Below are 16,282 nucleotides of genomic sequence, written 5' to 3' on the forward strand. Positions count from 1 at the left end.
TTACAAAGCGACAATTTATTACTGTTGGTTAAACCCCCCTGAATTCACCAACAAAGAAAATTCCAGAAATCATGCAGTCCCCAAGAGCAACACAATAAAACTGCTGCAACATGAAGCTGTACTTTGGGACTCAAAATCCAAAGTCTCTGATTATCTTAAAATTGTCACTCCACAGCTTTTTCCCAGCTATAAACTACAAGCAAATCATCAAATACAAAGTAGCTATGACAATTCCCACACCAACATGTCATCTGTTCTGAGCAGACAGAGCATCCACATAACATCATTTATGAAAATCAACATGAAAGTGTTAAAAATTATGAATGTTTTAATAAATGAATATAAATAGGTCACTTGTAACTTTATGATAATGGAATTAAAACACAACAATATCAATAAATGTAGAGTTTTATATATAAAAAGTGTTGTTTATTGTAAGGAAACTTTAAATATAACCAACAATATTGAAAATATTGTGACTGGCATTTATGGCCTTGATCTTAGTTTACTGCTGTACAAGTGATTTCTAGCATTTTTCTTAATCACATCAAGCTAGCGCAAAATATAGGTAGCTTTTAGAGATTAAGCATACAGAATGACAAGAGTGTAGATTTTGGTTACCTGATATTTCCTTCTAGTATAACAGGCTTCTCTTTTTTCCATAAATCAAAAGTACAAAGGCAAGTTATCATATTTGCAATTATTCATACCAGGTTTCTAGGTAAAAAAAAAATGACATTTGTAAATTTTGCTCAGATTGTATTTTGTTAGGAATCTGACTTATAATTTATACCATACTGTATGATATAAATTATATATTGTTATCATATAATCATAATTTCATATACAGGTATGATTATATAAATTGTCAGAACATATCACTAACTATAGGATAATAATTACATCAACATACACAAATATATGGCATTAGAAAAGTCATTATCTAAGAAGGAAAGATGTTACAATTCAGGTGTTTGAAACAGGGTGCAAGCAGCCTTCCCACAATTCTTGTAGTATCATTTGGCAGAACTACTGCCAATTGCCATTATGTGCACTAGCTTTCCATGTACATCAACAGATAGGTCAGTAAGCAGTATTAAAATTGGACTGTGCCTGAAATTTCCAGTCACAGACCCTTGTAAGCAATGAGCTCTGTGCTCCTAATTAAGATTATGTTCTCTCTCCGCAGTCTCAGAAGGTATCCCATGCTATTATGGCTAAAAAGATATTATTTTATGATGACCTACAGATTTTTGAAAGCAGGACTTGTTAGCTTTAACAATGACATACTTTCCAGACTTGTGCAAAGCTTTTGAAGTATTGATATTTCAAATTAAAAATATTTTTTTACTTCCCGATAAGGATTTTTCAAGGACAAGCTTAGTTTAGCATGGCTTTTGATATCAATCACTTCAGTAATCTGGTCTTTGATAGCTAAGATTAGACTGCAAGAAGAGAGAGATACAGAGATCATTTCATTTTAAATAGGTGGAAGATTTAACAGATAAAAAAGGTGAGATCTAAAAAAAAATTAGAGAACAAGCATAGATAGAGAAGACAAAATGCATACATATAAAACAAGGGAGAAGGAAAACAATATAAGTTATGTATGATTAGGTAGAACATGACAATGACCTATGCCTTTGCTTTTAAAGCATTAAGGTTAATTTGTCAGCTGTCCTCACTCTAGACTGTACAGAATATGTGTAACTAATAAAAAATGCAGTTTATTGCAAAAATATACAAGTCCTCTAAATTGCATAAGATATTACAATGTCGTGCTGAACCATGACATATTAAACAAAGAGGACTTTAAAACAAATTACAAAATGTTAAAAATCAGATTGGGTCATGAGCATTACACAAAATGCATTGTCATGCTTTATCTTACGATTAGTCTTGTGATTCACTACATCTGTGATAAATGCAACATAAAATCATGACAACTGTAATAGTCAGAAAGTAATATCTACTGTATATCTTCTGTATTAATACATATAAACACTTTGTGTGCACTAATACTTTCAACAGATCACATTCAAACTAACAGTCTTTCCAGAAAAGTTGTAACCTTTTTGAAGAACAGAAGCTGGTTTAACAAGTTCATCGCATGTGGGTTTTTTGAAATCTACTCTTTAAGGAAATGCTGTGTTAAAGGACTTGATTTTCAAAGGTGCTGTGCTACTACAGGTCATCTTAATGGCAGATGGAACCATCAATGCTAAGCACTTTCAAAAATCAAGCCCACAATTTATTAAATTCCTGTTTTGTTTACTAGTATTTCCACTGTAGTAAGTCAAAAAAATACCCCCAAACCCACCCTTAAAATCACAGAAAATGCTTGGCATCTATAGGAAAAGAGACAATTTCTCAGTGGACTAACCACTACTGTGCTATATTCTCATAACAGATCTTGTTGCTCCAATGTTTAGTTCATGCACTGGGATCAGCAATGTCCATGTTTGTTCCAAACAGAGCAACTAGCTGCTCTTCATAGTTTGCAATGTTTCTTTTCAGAATTTCCATACAAGGTCCCAAAAGCCTTTCAAATGCCTGCACATCCATAACTAAGATAAAAGGGGAGAGAAAGAGAAAGAATATAATGTGCTTGTCAGTTGCAGACACTAATCTTGGTGTTTATGACATTCCAATGTAAAATCTTACATTATAACAGGACAGATACTAGTGAGGCATATACTTTGCACGGAAGAGAACCACTTACCGTAGCAAAACCAAGATCAACCAACACATTGCTGTCTTGGAACTTCATAAATAAACTTAGAATTTGCTGTGTTTCTTATTTTGAAAATATTTTCATATTAAGATTTATGTCACCCAAGAGCTGCTGAAGAAGTCTGGAGGGGCCTGGATTTCTCCACAGAATACAGTTTTAAGAGTCTTGAGATTTAAAAAGCAGCACATCCTTTGCTGATGTTGTTGGCTGTATTTGGGGTTTAACTTAGCATATTTCCTTGCTATTTTTACTTGCTTACACCCACAGTGGAAATTGTAATAGAAACTTATTTCCCAGCAAATGTACGAAAAGTTGGAGACAGTAATTCACATGCAATGTCAATGCGTAGCCAACCAGAATATTTTCTTTACCTGATCACGTTATCCTCTAAAATTCTAGCCAATAGGCCAGGGAGGAAACTTTATACTTCAAGCAGCTTCCAACCTGGTGGCCTGTAGTCTCGTGGCTCCTGAGAAAAGTTCAAGATCTCTGCTGTTTGGGAAGTGCCAGATATCTTAGTGACTCACCTGTGCTGGGTAATGACACTCTTCCACTGGGTAATGACCACTGCCTCTTATTCTTTTCTCTCTATCATCTTTAATCTTTATTGCCTGATCATCTCTGAGAGTTTGGAGATAAGGATTTTAAAAAATAATACCTTTATAAGTAAGTGAGAAGCTCTTTGGTTACTGGCTTGGTAATCAAACTGTCATTCAAGAATGCCAAATCTGTCTACAGTTTTCCCATAATTAGACACAAATACTTAGGAGCTAAGCATCAGACCATGAAAATCGATGGATGCAAAGGGTTGTCTATGGGCACAACTCCTATGGTCTGTGCTTTTCCCGTGCCTGAGACTACAGTGTGATGGAATGATTAAATTAGCAGCTGGTGAAGACAAAGAATTTGTTAAAGCTTAAGTCATGGTGATAAAACAGGACAGGATTTTTACCACAGTTATTTCTTGGATGAGAGTCAGCCTACTGAGAAAAGAAATAATTTACCTTTCTGCAGAGTATTAGACATTTATCTGATAGCTATAAATCGTTTGCAGCAATGCTCTCTGTACTGTCCTGAAACAATTTTTACTTCCATGCAATCAGAGAAACGTTGAAGAATTTGTGGTTAATACCATTTATCAAATGCAAATAATTTTTGCAGATAAATAATGTAAATAGGAATGCACAGTAATACATGATGTACTTAGTCTAATTCAGGTAAATGTAATTAAATCTTATATTCTGGAAAAAGACAGAGTTCACAATAAAAACAACCATATAGATTATGTATAATTTTATACTAGACATAAAATATTATTGAACAATACCTAAACATTTGACAGTGCCAAGAGCAAATGCAGAAGCGGCTCGTGGTTTGTTAGTTACAAGAGCAAGTTCTCCAAAGTATTGTCCTCTTGAGCATCGAGCTATTTCAACTGCTCCATTCTCTTCTACATCTTGTTTACCCTGAAATACCAGGTAAAAAAAGAAAGAGAAAGGAAGAGAGAGAATGAGAGAGATATTTGCTGAACTCAAGATCGCATAAGCAAAATTAGTAACAATGGTATCATTACTGTTTAACACTTAGAATACATTAAGTTTTTTTAAAAAAAAATTCTGTGGTTTAGGGATGTTTACCTTCCTTGTCATTATAATCCTTACTTCTCCAGATTCCACAATGAAGAAAGAATCAGCCAAGTCACCCTGTAGAAGAAAAAAATAAAGTGAGTAAAGGAAATGTGAAATTTCCTTTTTAGTTTCATGGTAACATTAAAATATTTGCAGCCAGTGCCTTGAAGCTCACCTTTTTGATACCTGTTGCAAAAGAAATAATTTTTAATGTGAAAACTATACTCTAGGCACATAATAAAACATCTATACAGAACTGACAGCAAGGCCTTTTCATGAAAAGACATAGCTGACTGTGCCTTATACAAAAAGCAGAGAAAAACAATGTTATTCAAGATTTTAGGATACTTACTCCTGTTTCTCCATCCTTGTATTCCTTCCAAATTATTTTCCTTCCTTACAGAGTTTCCAGTATAAAAAGCCTCCAAGGGTTATCTGATATCCAATAATTATTTTGGGGCAAGACAATTTCAGTTGCCTACCCTGAAGAGTTTACTTCTGCATTCTTCTTCAAAAGATTATCATATTTTAACAACAAAAACAAGGTAAGTCTTCAGTGCTCCTTATTGGAAGCAATCACTCTTTTATATAGTTTGAATTTCTAAAGTATACTAAAAATGTTGACTCCTTTATTGATGTTTTTCAAAGTACCATAAGTGAAAAATTAGCTTCTGAATCAAAATAATCACTTCTCTTAGATGCAAGATTCATTGTTTTTGTTTCATCTGAGACAGAAAAACATTGTTTAAAAGTATCTATTGTCTATAGATAACATGATAATTGTTACCTATTGGAAAAGAAAAACTAAAACTCAAAATAAACCGTACCTGAGCAATGATTTGTTCTCCATCTTTGTACACTTTGGTGCCAATCACATCAACCACTTTTAAACGCTCAGATACCTTCATTTAAAAAAAGAAAATGTAAGAAATATTTGGTTGACATTATATCTAGAAAGCCCTTTCATATTTATTTTCATGAATCTTCACAGAGAATAGTGTATCTTTATTTTCCTGGTTTGATAATCATTAAAAAAAGGAAGAACTGCTGAATAGTGTTCCAGAGGGTGTATTATGGTCTTAACAGCTAGATGTTTTGATAGAGCTTCCATTTTTGTAAGAAGTCTATATTTACCGAGTCTTCAAAAATTATTTTCAGTAAAGCATGCATGTAAAAATATACCTGTTAAATGAAAATATTTTGAAATTCCCTAAGTAATTGTTTAATTTTATTGGCTAATATCTACTAAAATTAAGCTTAAGAAAATGAAGGTAAAGGTAAAAAAAAATACAGTTTTTTTAAAAAATGCAGTATTAACAATTGTTCTTTATCCTGAAAATTTAGAAATATCAAAAATATGGTCTTTCTCCAAAATGAAAGTATGCAAAATCTTATTGTGGACAAAATTTGAATTCCAAATTTGAATTCTACAAAAGCAGAATCTTATCAGATACCTCTGATATAGCCATTAAAATAATGCAATAGAAATCTTACTTCTAAAGATTTAAGGAATGGCAATGACTCAATAAAATTTTCATACATTCTTCTCTTTTTTGCATTATTTTTTACAATGATTCTTCGGAACGTTACCCTGTCCTGTAAACACAAAGAGGAAAAAGAGAGTTTATTAACAGAAAATACATGTGTGGTAGAAAATACTTTAGAAATGGCTGAGTATGTTCAAATTACCCAATTTTAGTCTCTCAATGTAGCCGTCAAACTAGCTGACTAGTCTCCCCATACAGTCAGTTGAGAAAGATTCCTCTAGAGGTCAATCAAGAGCTCCTAAAGTTAAGCTCCTGATCTGATTCAGGTTGTGAAAAGCTTCTCTGCCCTTCGGCAGAGAATACGTATAGAGTTTACATATAGAGAGCAGAGAGGTTACCTTAAACAGGTTGGCTACACAATTAATGCTGAGTGGGTAATTTAGGATATTTAAGAAATCCTCAATGTTTAAATATTTAATTTACAAAGTTTATTCATTATCCTGAGGTCACATACATATTGATAATGTACTCAAAGAGGTTTTTATATTATTATACAAACAAAACCAAAATGCATGGGTCTGGGTCTTAGGTCACAGTCCACTTTCTGCTGTTTCAGCAGAATAAGACTCATTGCTGCCCTAAACAGCTAACTGGACATTCCTTAGTATTTGGCAATCCAAGTGCAGCAGACAGATGGAAAAACAATACGTATGCTGTTTTCTTCTCTTAACTTCATATGACTGTGTCCTGGTGACAGACAGAGATGAAATGCTTTGCAAGCCTTCACTGCTACAGGTGGGACTTGCTGGCCAATACAACCCAATCCAATTTAAAGCCATTCTTATAGTGTCCTAAACTCTGCCATGATCCCCAAAATCATATGGATTAAGTTGGTGAAAAACCATGCATTTCGCTTCAACAGGAAAATGTTATCTTGTGATCAGTCATTAGATTGATATGTACATCTTGCAGAAGATGGCTATCCCAGTTTTACTCTTTTGGTAAATTCTATTACTGTTGTCAAAGATTCAGACAGTGTAACACTGACAAATAACCTCATATTTGAATTTTACTCTGGAACCAAAGGCATTTCCTATCAAGATGTGGGAAAACATTTTATATATGTGTCTAAGTAATTGTCAAGTGGTTTGCAATTTGGGAAATTATCATTAAAATATAATAAAGCAAAATGATTTTTTTAAAATCAGTGTTTTCTTAAGCCTCAGGTTTGCTTCTGCATATTCTGGGAAAAGACAATATTGTGCTGGGAGTTCTCAGAATTTTTAAAATTAAACTTTTAGAAATTATAATTCATTTTTTAAATGCTGACATAGCATATCAGTGCAATTTATATAAAATAATTAAATATCTTAAACCAAGTATTTCACTTACCAAACCCCAGATGGCACCAGGAGAGGTAGCTATAATTGTAGCTGCTCTGGGTGTATTGTACATTAAGGCCAACTCACCAAAACTTCCTCGGTTATCATAGGTTCCAACACACCTCCCAACACCATCGCATTTTACATAAATATCATATGTACCTCTGTTAATAAAATATATAAATACAGTGAGTAGAATCCAGTCTGGTCTTTGCTAAGCAGCCTCTCACTATATTTTTTTATACCATGAATTCCAAAGATTAAGCATTTGAAATATACATTTGCTAGTTTAAATTATATTAAACACCTGGCAGAGACATCTCAGACACTTCCATAAATAATAGAAGTAGTTCCTTTTTAAAGGAAAGGAGAGGGTCATTAGTTTTTACATTAACTCAGTTTAAAGATAGACTGGATGTACACTGATCTATTGACCACCAGAACTTATTAAAAATTAAGATCTAACTTAGCATCTGTTTCTTAATTTCATTTTAAACACACTAAATACAAATGTAACAAGTCTTTGCAACAATTGCTATGATATGATCACTGAAATAATAACAGTTATTTAACATTTAAAATATTTTAAAGTAGTAATTTATGTTAGGTAATAAATAGAGGAGATGCAGGAAACGGAATGTATATGAAAAGCAACATAAGATTATGAAATGAAGATATGTATTTCTAATATATTGTGGATTTCTTCTCCCCATCATTAAAGTTGTAACTTTTTTTTTTGCTCTGTGAATGCTGTAAAATCTGGTATGTTGTAAAACATGACGTAGCCATCCCCATTGATGCTGAGCCATCATTTTGTTCAGTGCTGAATATTTGTATGGTACTTGTTGATAAGTCATGTGAATGTAATGCAAAAATCTGTACAATGATTTCATTGATAAGGGACTTAGAGATGATTCACTGCACCTAAAAACTGCAAGGCTGACAGAATACTGCGAAGTCCCTGCAGCTTTTTGGATAAGAGATGGCAAACCGTAACCTCACAAAGCTCAAAAACAATGACTCTTCAGCAAAGAATCCTGACACACTTCTTCGATCTTCTGATTGAATATTTCAATTGGAAGGGACCTACAACGATCCATCTAGACCAACTGCCTGACCACTTCAGGGCTGACCAAAAGTTAAAGCATGTTATTTAAGGCATTGTCCAAATGTCTTTTAAACACTGACAGGCTTGGGGCATCGACCACCTCTCTAGGAAGCCTGTTCCAGTGTTTGACCACCCTCTCGGTAAAGAAATGCTTCCTAATGTCCAGTCTGAACCTCCCCTGGTGCAGCATTGAACCATTCCCACATGTTCTGTCACTGGATACCAGGGAGAAGAGCTCAGCACCTCCCTTTCCACTTCCCCTCCTCAGGAAGCTGCAGAGAGCAATAAGGTTGCCCCTCAGCCTCCTTTTCTCCAAACTAGACAAGCCCAAACTCCTCAACCGCTCCTCACAGGACATTCCTTCCAGCCCTTTCACCAGCTTTGTTGCCCTCCTCTGGACACATTCGAGTACCTTAACAACCTTCTTAAACTGTGGGGCCCAGAACTGCACACGGTACTCAAGGTGAGGCCGCACCAACACTAAATACAGTGGGAAAATCACCTCCTTTGACTGGCTGGTTATACTGATCTACACTGACCAAAAACCTCTGCACTTCTTGTAGAGTTCTAGCATAATATTCCTTTCAAACACTCTCAGAAATCAGTGCGTTAGCCTAAAACTAAAGGTACAAATAAGAAAAGGTGTGTTGGGATGGCCTGGCTGCAGCCTGTGAAAACAGACTAGTGAAGGATGCCAAAGTAAATGCTCCTCCTAACTCACTGGATTCAACAGTAATCAATATCTAGGATTTAGAATCATAAAACAGTTTGGGTTGGAAGGGACCTTAAAGATCATCTAGCTCCAACCCCCCTGCCATGGGCAGGGACACCTTCCACTAAACCAGGTTGCTCAAAGCCCCATCCAACCTGGTCTTGAACACTTCCAGGGATGGGGCATCCACAACCTCTCTGGGCAACCTGTTCCAGTGCCTCACCACCCTCACAGTGAAGAATTTCTCACTTATATCTAATCTAAATCTACCCTCTCTCTGTTTAAAACCGTTACCCCTCATCCCATCACTACATGCCCTGTTAAAGAGTCCCTCCCCATATTTCCTTTAGGCCCCCTTCAGGTACTGGAAGGCTGCTATAAGGTCTTTCCAGAGTCTTCCCTTCTCCAGGCTGAACAACCCCAACTCTCTCAGCCTGTCTTCATAGCAGAGGTTCTCCAGCCCCCTGATCATCTTCGTGGCACTCCTCTGGACTTGCTCCAACACGTCCATGTCTTTCTTACACTGGGGACCCCAGAGCTGAACACAGTACTCCAGGTGGGGTCTCACCAGAGTAGAGTAGAGGGGCAGAATCACCCCCCTCAACCTGCTGGTTATGCTTCTTCTGATGCAGCCCAGGACGCGATTAGCTTTCTGGGCTGCGCACGCACATTGCTGGCTCATATTCAGTTTTTCATCCTCTAATACCCCCAAGTTCTTCTCCGCAGGGCTGCTCTCAATCCACTCGTCGCCCAGCCTGTATTTGTGCTTGGGATTGCCCTGACCCATGTGCAGGACCTTGCACTTGGCCTTGTTGAACTTCATGAGGTTTTTTCACTTAGTTACCTGCTTAATCCAGTACAGATCTCCAAATGAAAAGTAATGACTTAGCTACTCAAGCTAATAATATTCATGGGAACAAGAAAGTCTACAGATAGGACAGAACTGCAGTAAGATTTCAAATACTGAGCTGTAGAACTTTTCCCATTGTGTTTTGTGTTAGATCTCTTTCCATGTAAAAAACAACAACAAACCAGCCTTTGGGATCTAGCAATACATAAAGAGGACGGGGACATACTTCATATGAAAAGTCTGCCTGCTTTCATAAACCATTCTCTGCAGCTCAGACAGAGCTGTACTGGTTCACACGTGTTCTTTTTTCTTTCTCCCATGCAAACATATGTAAGAGTTAAATACAAGTATGTAGAGAAATAGATTTTTCTCAATGGACTTTTGCATAATACTTTGTGCTATAAGACAACACAGCAATTCACCTATCAATGACGTAGAAGTTGTCACCATCATCCCCTTGATCAATGACATGTTCCCCTCCTTCAACCAGCTTTTCAAACATCGCATCTAACACCTGAGACATCTGTTCCTATTTAAAAGAACACAGACAAAGACAAGAAATTATCATCTGCTTTTAAAATTTTACTCTTCAAATTAACTAACTGTCCAGCCTCCCAATATGCAGATAAAAGATGTTCACGGACAGAAAATATTCATGCTACAGAAATGCATGGATCAATCAGAAAGACAGTTTTATTTAGTATTCAGTGTTAGCTTTTTCCTCTTCCAGTGTTCAGCGTCCAGCTTCCCTTCTCGTCCCTGCCAATGATAACATAGATCTTGTCTGCTATATAAATTGCTCATGAGCATCCAAAGATAGAGTTTCACCCTTCATGACTGTGTAACTTTATACAGTTAAAAAAAACCCTGTATCCCTTATTGCAAACAATACACTTACCTGTTTGTGTCTTTAGAACTATTTTACAGAATTTAAAATTTCAAAGTTACTGTAAAGTATTTTGAAAATCTAAATTATACAATGCCTGCACAATGCTGGGATAGATGTAACCGTAAAGGTCTGCAGTGCTTTGGTTTAGTAAGTAAATGCTGGACTCATTGGGAAGTAGGAATTTACACATGGCTATAAAACTGCTTTGTTAATTTGAATGGAATATGAATGTTTAGAGAGAAATGTTAACAGACTAACAAAATGTCAGCATCTGAATTATGTCTGTCTAATAACAAAAACAAATCACTAATTACATAATTTGTCTTGTTTGGTGTAAATCTGCTAAAACTTAACTATTCATATCTAAGAAAACCAAACACAGCTCATTGTGGACTAACGATATGAATCCTAAAAAGATAACCTAATAATTTAAATTTTATTTTCAGTTTATCCAGCAATATACCTAAAATTCTGACAATAAACACAAAATTATCCTCTACCTTTTGAAACTTTTAAGTATGTATCATACTAGAACAAGCAGGTTCTAGTGAAAACCACGGTAAAGAAAAGCCTGTAGATTTAGATCCCCACACATCTTACAATGATTCAGTTCACAGCATTTCCAGCCACTGAAAGATGGCATTTGCCTTTCCAAAGACCAGCCTAAGCCAGCCCTCTAGAGTCCTGCAGCCCATGGACAGAGATAACCACACTACATAGCTCAGATTCATTCTCTAGAGTTCCCTCTTTCTTTCCTGTGATGATAGAGACACCTATTATAACTCACAGTTAGACACTTAATTTTTAGACAGATAAAATTAGGTGGAATGAATTCCATCTTTATTCTGTAGAATTTCTTCACTAACTCAAAGCTTTTAAAAATGTCAGCAGTACCGTGTTATCCAAGTCTTTTTAAAAAATGGAAGCTAAATACAATTTTACTTCACAGAGTTCATTGTGTGTGGGCACAAAGAACAACAGAATGGCAGCATCGATCCTCAGTGCAGCTGATCATAGTAAAATACAGCAAGACATCATGCAGCCTACCTAGGCCAGCAAGGAATTGTTCAACTATGTCTCTATTTAGTACGTGTTTTAGTATAGACAGGTACATATTTGCAAAAAGAAGGATAATTCTACTATCGGTGAATGGGTTATAGTTCATTTCAGAGAAAGAGAAAAATGTGTGTGCCATTTCAAGAGACTGAAAATTAGGTACAGGAGTTGTCTTTTAAAAACTTTCATGCTTAAATTAATAGGCAATATTACTTCAGTCTTTTCAGTTTTCCCTATGTAAACTAAAAGGAACTCCTACAGAATCTGCAAAACCGACCTAATGTCAGTTAGCTGTCTAAAGCATTTGAAGAAGCCCCATTCCCTTCCCCTTGCTTAACATCTGAATTGGCAAAGTGGCTGGCTCCCCAACCAACAGCCCTTGGCTGCCATTTGAAAACAAGAACAAGGAGAATGTTTAATGTTTTATGGGAGGGTAAGGTGTATATGTTCTCCTCTAAATGCAAGCGATGCAAGAAAATGTATTATATGGGCCCTGACCCTTGGACATTAAAATACTCCCAAGACATCTTGGAAAAAAGATTAAACTAAAAAGACGGTTATTTGCGGTACTGAAGGAATAATACATATAGTTATAATCTTTATTCAGTGTGCTTCATCTCAGACTTCAGGTTAGAACATTTTCAATCTCATAATTATGAATCAAGCTCATCAAAACACAAATTTTCTAGCAGGTAAATCTATGTCTTTTTTAGACAACATAGTAGAATTCACAAATAAAATTCCCTCTTAAAAATGTTTTAAACACTTGAAGGTATTTAATACATTTGAGAACTGTCTATTATCTGCTGAAGTATTGCACATGTATTTTAAATTTCTAAATAAATGGCAACTAACTTAAAGACAACTGGTCCCTTTCCCAAGGCTTTCTACATAAAATTAACATAGAGCAGACTGCAATAGCCAACAGGCATGTGTTTTTTGCTTTTACAGTGAGAATTATAAAACTTGCTTGCCCAGCTTGCTCTATGTGAATCCTCTTGATTCTCTGCCAGACTGAGGCTCAATTTACTGGCACCCTCCATAATTACTTTGAAAGCATACAGATGGGTAATTTTAGAATTAAAAAGTAGACCTGTTATCATATACAGAATTAATTCTGGTATTTTGTAAAATGGTGCAGTCTGAAAGCTCTTCTTCCTTAAAGCAGTTCTAGCTTTAAAAAATAAATATAAAATGAAAACAGGAAGACGTTTTTATATCAGTGTTTGTAAATCTGCTATGTGTAATGCTGTGGCAATCTGGTAATCAATATTCTAAAGAATGAGATTTTTAAAACATGATAAACTTTTTAACAGAAATAAAATTTATAAAGAATCTGAAGTATTAAACATGTATGTTGTGCAATCTTTGTGACTTCCGCTAAAACTTCATTATCTTAATACATTTTTTCAAATATAATAAAGGATCTATTTTTCTTGAGGATAATGCACTCTACGAATATAAAGAACCAAACCTAAAATTTAAATTATTTGAAATTTGATTGTTTACATAATGTTTATTTACATACTCTGATTAATACATGCAATGGATTTTTTTTTCATTCTAAACTGTGAAGCATGTAAATGCTTCAAAAAAGGAATATTTTTGAGAAAATTATGGAACCTTGCTTTGTTGCCATGAAAGCACACTTTGATTACCATCCATTGTGATAGGGAAAATATTTTAACTTCCTTAAAAGCAAGGAGGCTGAATGAGAAATCAGATTTTCTGAAAGACACATTCACAATACAAACCAAATTCACCTATCAAGATTTTCTTTCTAGAAAGATATTTTCTTTTTTTGAAGTGTAGTTACTGCCTTTCTCTCAAAAAGTCTTTCTAACAATTGGACTTTAATGACAGAGCATGATTTCACAAAATAATTTACTAGACAAGTGAATAAACATGCCATAATTACAGCCATCATTACTGTCTCAATCACCCTTGCTTTCAAGTGTGGATTTAACTGCTGGGAAGCAGGAGTGCAAAGGAGCATTAGCTCCCTTATCAGCATCAGCCACCATGAGATATCCTCTCATATCGCCTGAAGTGAAGTGGTTTTCTTCCCTCTCTTACTTAGACCAAGATGGTACCTACCCTGGTTTTATACAAACTTAAATGAACTGTGCGAGTAAAGGCCTTTTGCATTTTTAGATCAGTCAGAATCAGAGGCTACAACCATGAAGTACAAACTCAACAGGACCAGGGGATGGACTCAAGCACTGACATGGTGTAGTCTGGGCTGGTTTGCTCTTAGCACAATTGTCAGCACAGCTGGTACTATTTTGGCTTGTGCCAACTATCACTCCCCTCCTGACAGACCCCGGTCATAGCTTGGAGGGGTGCTTGAGCCAGGGCTTCTTCCCAGTATAAGTAAAACCAGCCTGGTTAGTTGCTTGGTTTGGTGGGGCTAGGAAGAAAGGATGGTGCAAGGGAGTTTAGCTGTATGTATATATGTCATACTGCACTGCATGGCTTCAGGGACAGAGAACGTCCTCTCATCTAGCTTGTGGTTACCAATTACAGAACTGAAGAAAGGTGACAAAAATGGAAAATTTTAAGAGTAAAAATCTACCGCAGTCAGTCAAACTCTGCCTTTGGGCATCCTTCTTAGTTTCCTGACAAACAAAATCTGTATTTCTAGCCGATCAATTACATTTTTCCCTGTAATTAAAGCCTTCAAAATACTGAACTAAGGAAACATTTAATATGAAGGGCATGTGACTAATGTTACATTTTAAAAGAAATCAAATCTGATTACAGCTAAAATCTTAGGAATATAAAGTTATAGTGTGTGACTATAGTAGATAAAGAACTTAAAGAATGTGTAGTACTGTACTTTTAGCTGATTATCGTTGGCTTATATTTTCCTTTAAGAAGCCAAGAAGATTTGGTTCTTGGAAACTCCCTACCTTTCCCATCTTGATAACTGAAAGACCAATCATTGAAAAGGTTAGATTTCAAAACAGAACATAATATACATTTTTATGCAAACTAATATAGATAGTGATGAGAATCATACTGCGCAGAATCAGCTAAAAGAGGTCAAGAAGCGGACAAGTGAGGAAGACTATGAAAGACCACCAGAGGGCTTCTGAAGACCACCAGAGACCTTTGCTGCGCCTGCGTGAAGAGACATATACATATGCTAATGATTTACTGGAAAGTTGATGATTATGTATAACATTTCCCAGAAACTTAATGAATATGTATAACAGGTGTGTATTTAACTGTATCGTTAGACAAGACAGGTGCACACGATAGGTGGAGTGATCCCCCGTGTACCCAGGGCTGCAATAAAGGAGTACCTGCTTCTTAACTTCTCATTGCTGTTAAGGAGTTTTATTCCGGATTTCGGCAACACTATAACTGATAACTAGTAAAAAAACAGCATGTATTCTTAGCTCTTTAGTCCTAAACCATGTAAATTAACACTACAACCCCTCTGAGCAACCTGTTCCAGCAGTTGACCACCCTCCTCACAGTAAAAAGGGCTTTTCTTAAACAGATTTTTTTGTATTTCAGTTTGTGCGCATTGTGTCTTATCCTGTCATGGCACCACTTGAGAGCAAATCTGGTCAACAGATTGGTGCTCCACCTGATGTAGAAAGTCACTCTTGTCTCTTCAGTGGACTCTAGAAAGATGCTGTCAAGCTACTGTTTGTCCTGCCTGATGCTACGCGGTCCCTCTCAGGTCCTTCTGCAGTTTCTTCAGCTGGCAGCTCAGCACTCTAACCACAGCACGTCTCCCATAGGTGAAGACACCATTGCTCCCCAGCCTTCAGGAGAAACACCTGCCACTCCCAGCAGCCTGAGAGCAAGATGGTTACATCCTACCTATGGATCTGCGTTGAAACCTCTACATGTGCCATGATTGGCTGGTCCAGCTGGTGCTAGGGAGCACTCCCTGCGGCCCATCATCACTGTCATTGCACCAACTCTAGCAGTCCTACACTATCTTGCACACTGTTTCCAGTTCCCCTTCAAACTCCCATCTGCACAACCTACCTCAACTGCAAAGTCTCTGCTAGTTTGTCCTCTTCGCTGTGCTTTGCAAGCTCTCTCTCCTCCATGGCAGCAACATAGATGCTCTTCATCAACACTTCACTAGAAGCCTGATGCTCTCTGACAGTCTTCATGTGCTATGTATTCTAAACACTACACACCCGTGGCAAAAAGTAGTTGCCCTCTTTTCCCTTTTATCCCATAGTGGCCACATAAACCTCAAGCATTGAAGCAGAACTTTAATGTCAAAAAATACCTCTGGTAGTTATCATGGTGCCTATGAACAGCATAGCATGTAAGCAGAGATTTTATGAATCATTCTGTTAGAGTTAAGAAATATTTTACTGTGCATAAAGTGAAACTCAGATACCAGGTACCCTTATGAATCTAGGTCTGTGGTGATACCCATGCATAAGTAAGACATGCATAAG

At 36.3% G+C, this 16,282-nt stretch overlaps 1 protein-coding gene across 2 annotated transcripts in view; it reads right to left on the reverse strand.

The window, feature by feature from the left end:
- PRKAR2B (protein kinase cAMP-dependent type II regulatory subunit beta) overlaps positions 1–16,282 on the reverse strand; it is a 105,165-nt gene continuing 88,883 nt past the window's right edge. For both annotated transcript variants that reach the window (XM_052790266.1, XM_052790265.1), the window contains exons 5-11: positions 10,324–10,430; positions 7,242–7,395; positions 5,857–5,958; positions 5,190–5,264; positions 4,372–4,437; positions 4,062–4,200; positions 1–2,567 (exon numbers count right to left, since the gene is read on the reverse strand). In XM_052790266.1, the coding sequence (XP_052646226.1) occupies positions 2,434–2,567; positions 4,062–4,200; positions 4,372–4,437; positions 5,190–5,264; positions 5,857–5,958; positions 7,242–7,395; positions 10,324–10,430 (777 nt within the window). In that variant the 3' untranslated portion in view covers positions 1–2,433. The remainder of the gene's footprint in view (positions 2,568–4,061; positions 4,201–4,371; positions 4,438–5,189; positions 5,265–5,856; positions 5,959–7,241; positions 7,396–10,323; positions 10,431–16,282) is intronic.

The sequence above is a fragment of the Harpia harpyja genome, chromosome 6 (assembly GCF_026419915.1).
Source record: "Harpia harpyja isolate bHarHar1 chromosome 6, bHarHar1 primary haplotype, whole genome shotgun sequence".
In the NCBI taxonomy this organism is placed as follows: domain Eukaryota; kingdom Metazoa; phylum Chordata; class Aves; order Accipitriformes; family Accipitridae; genus Harpia; species Harpia harpyja.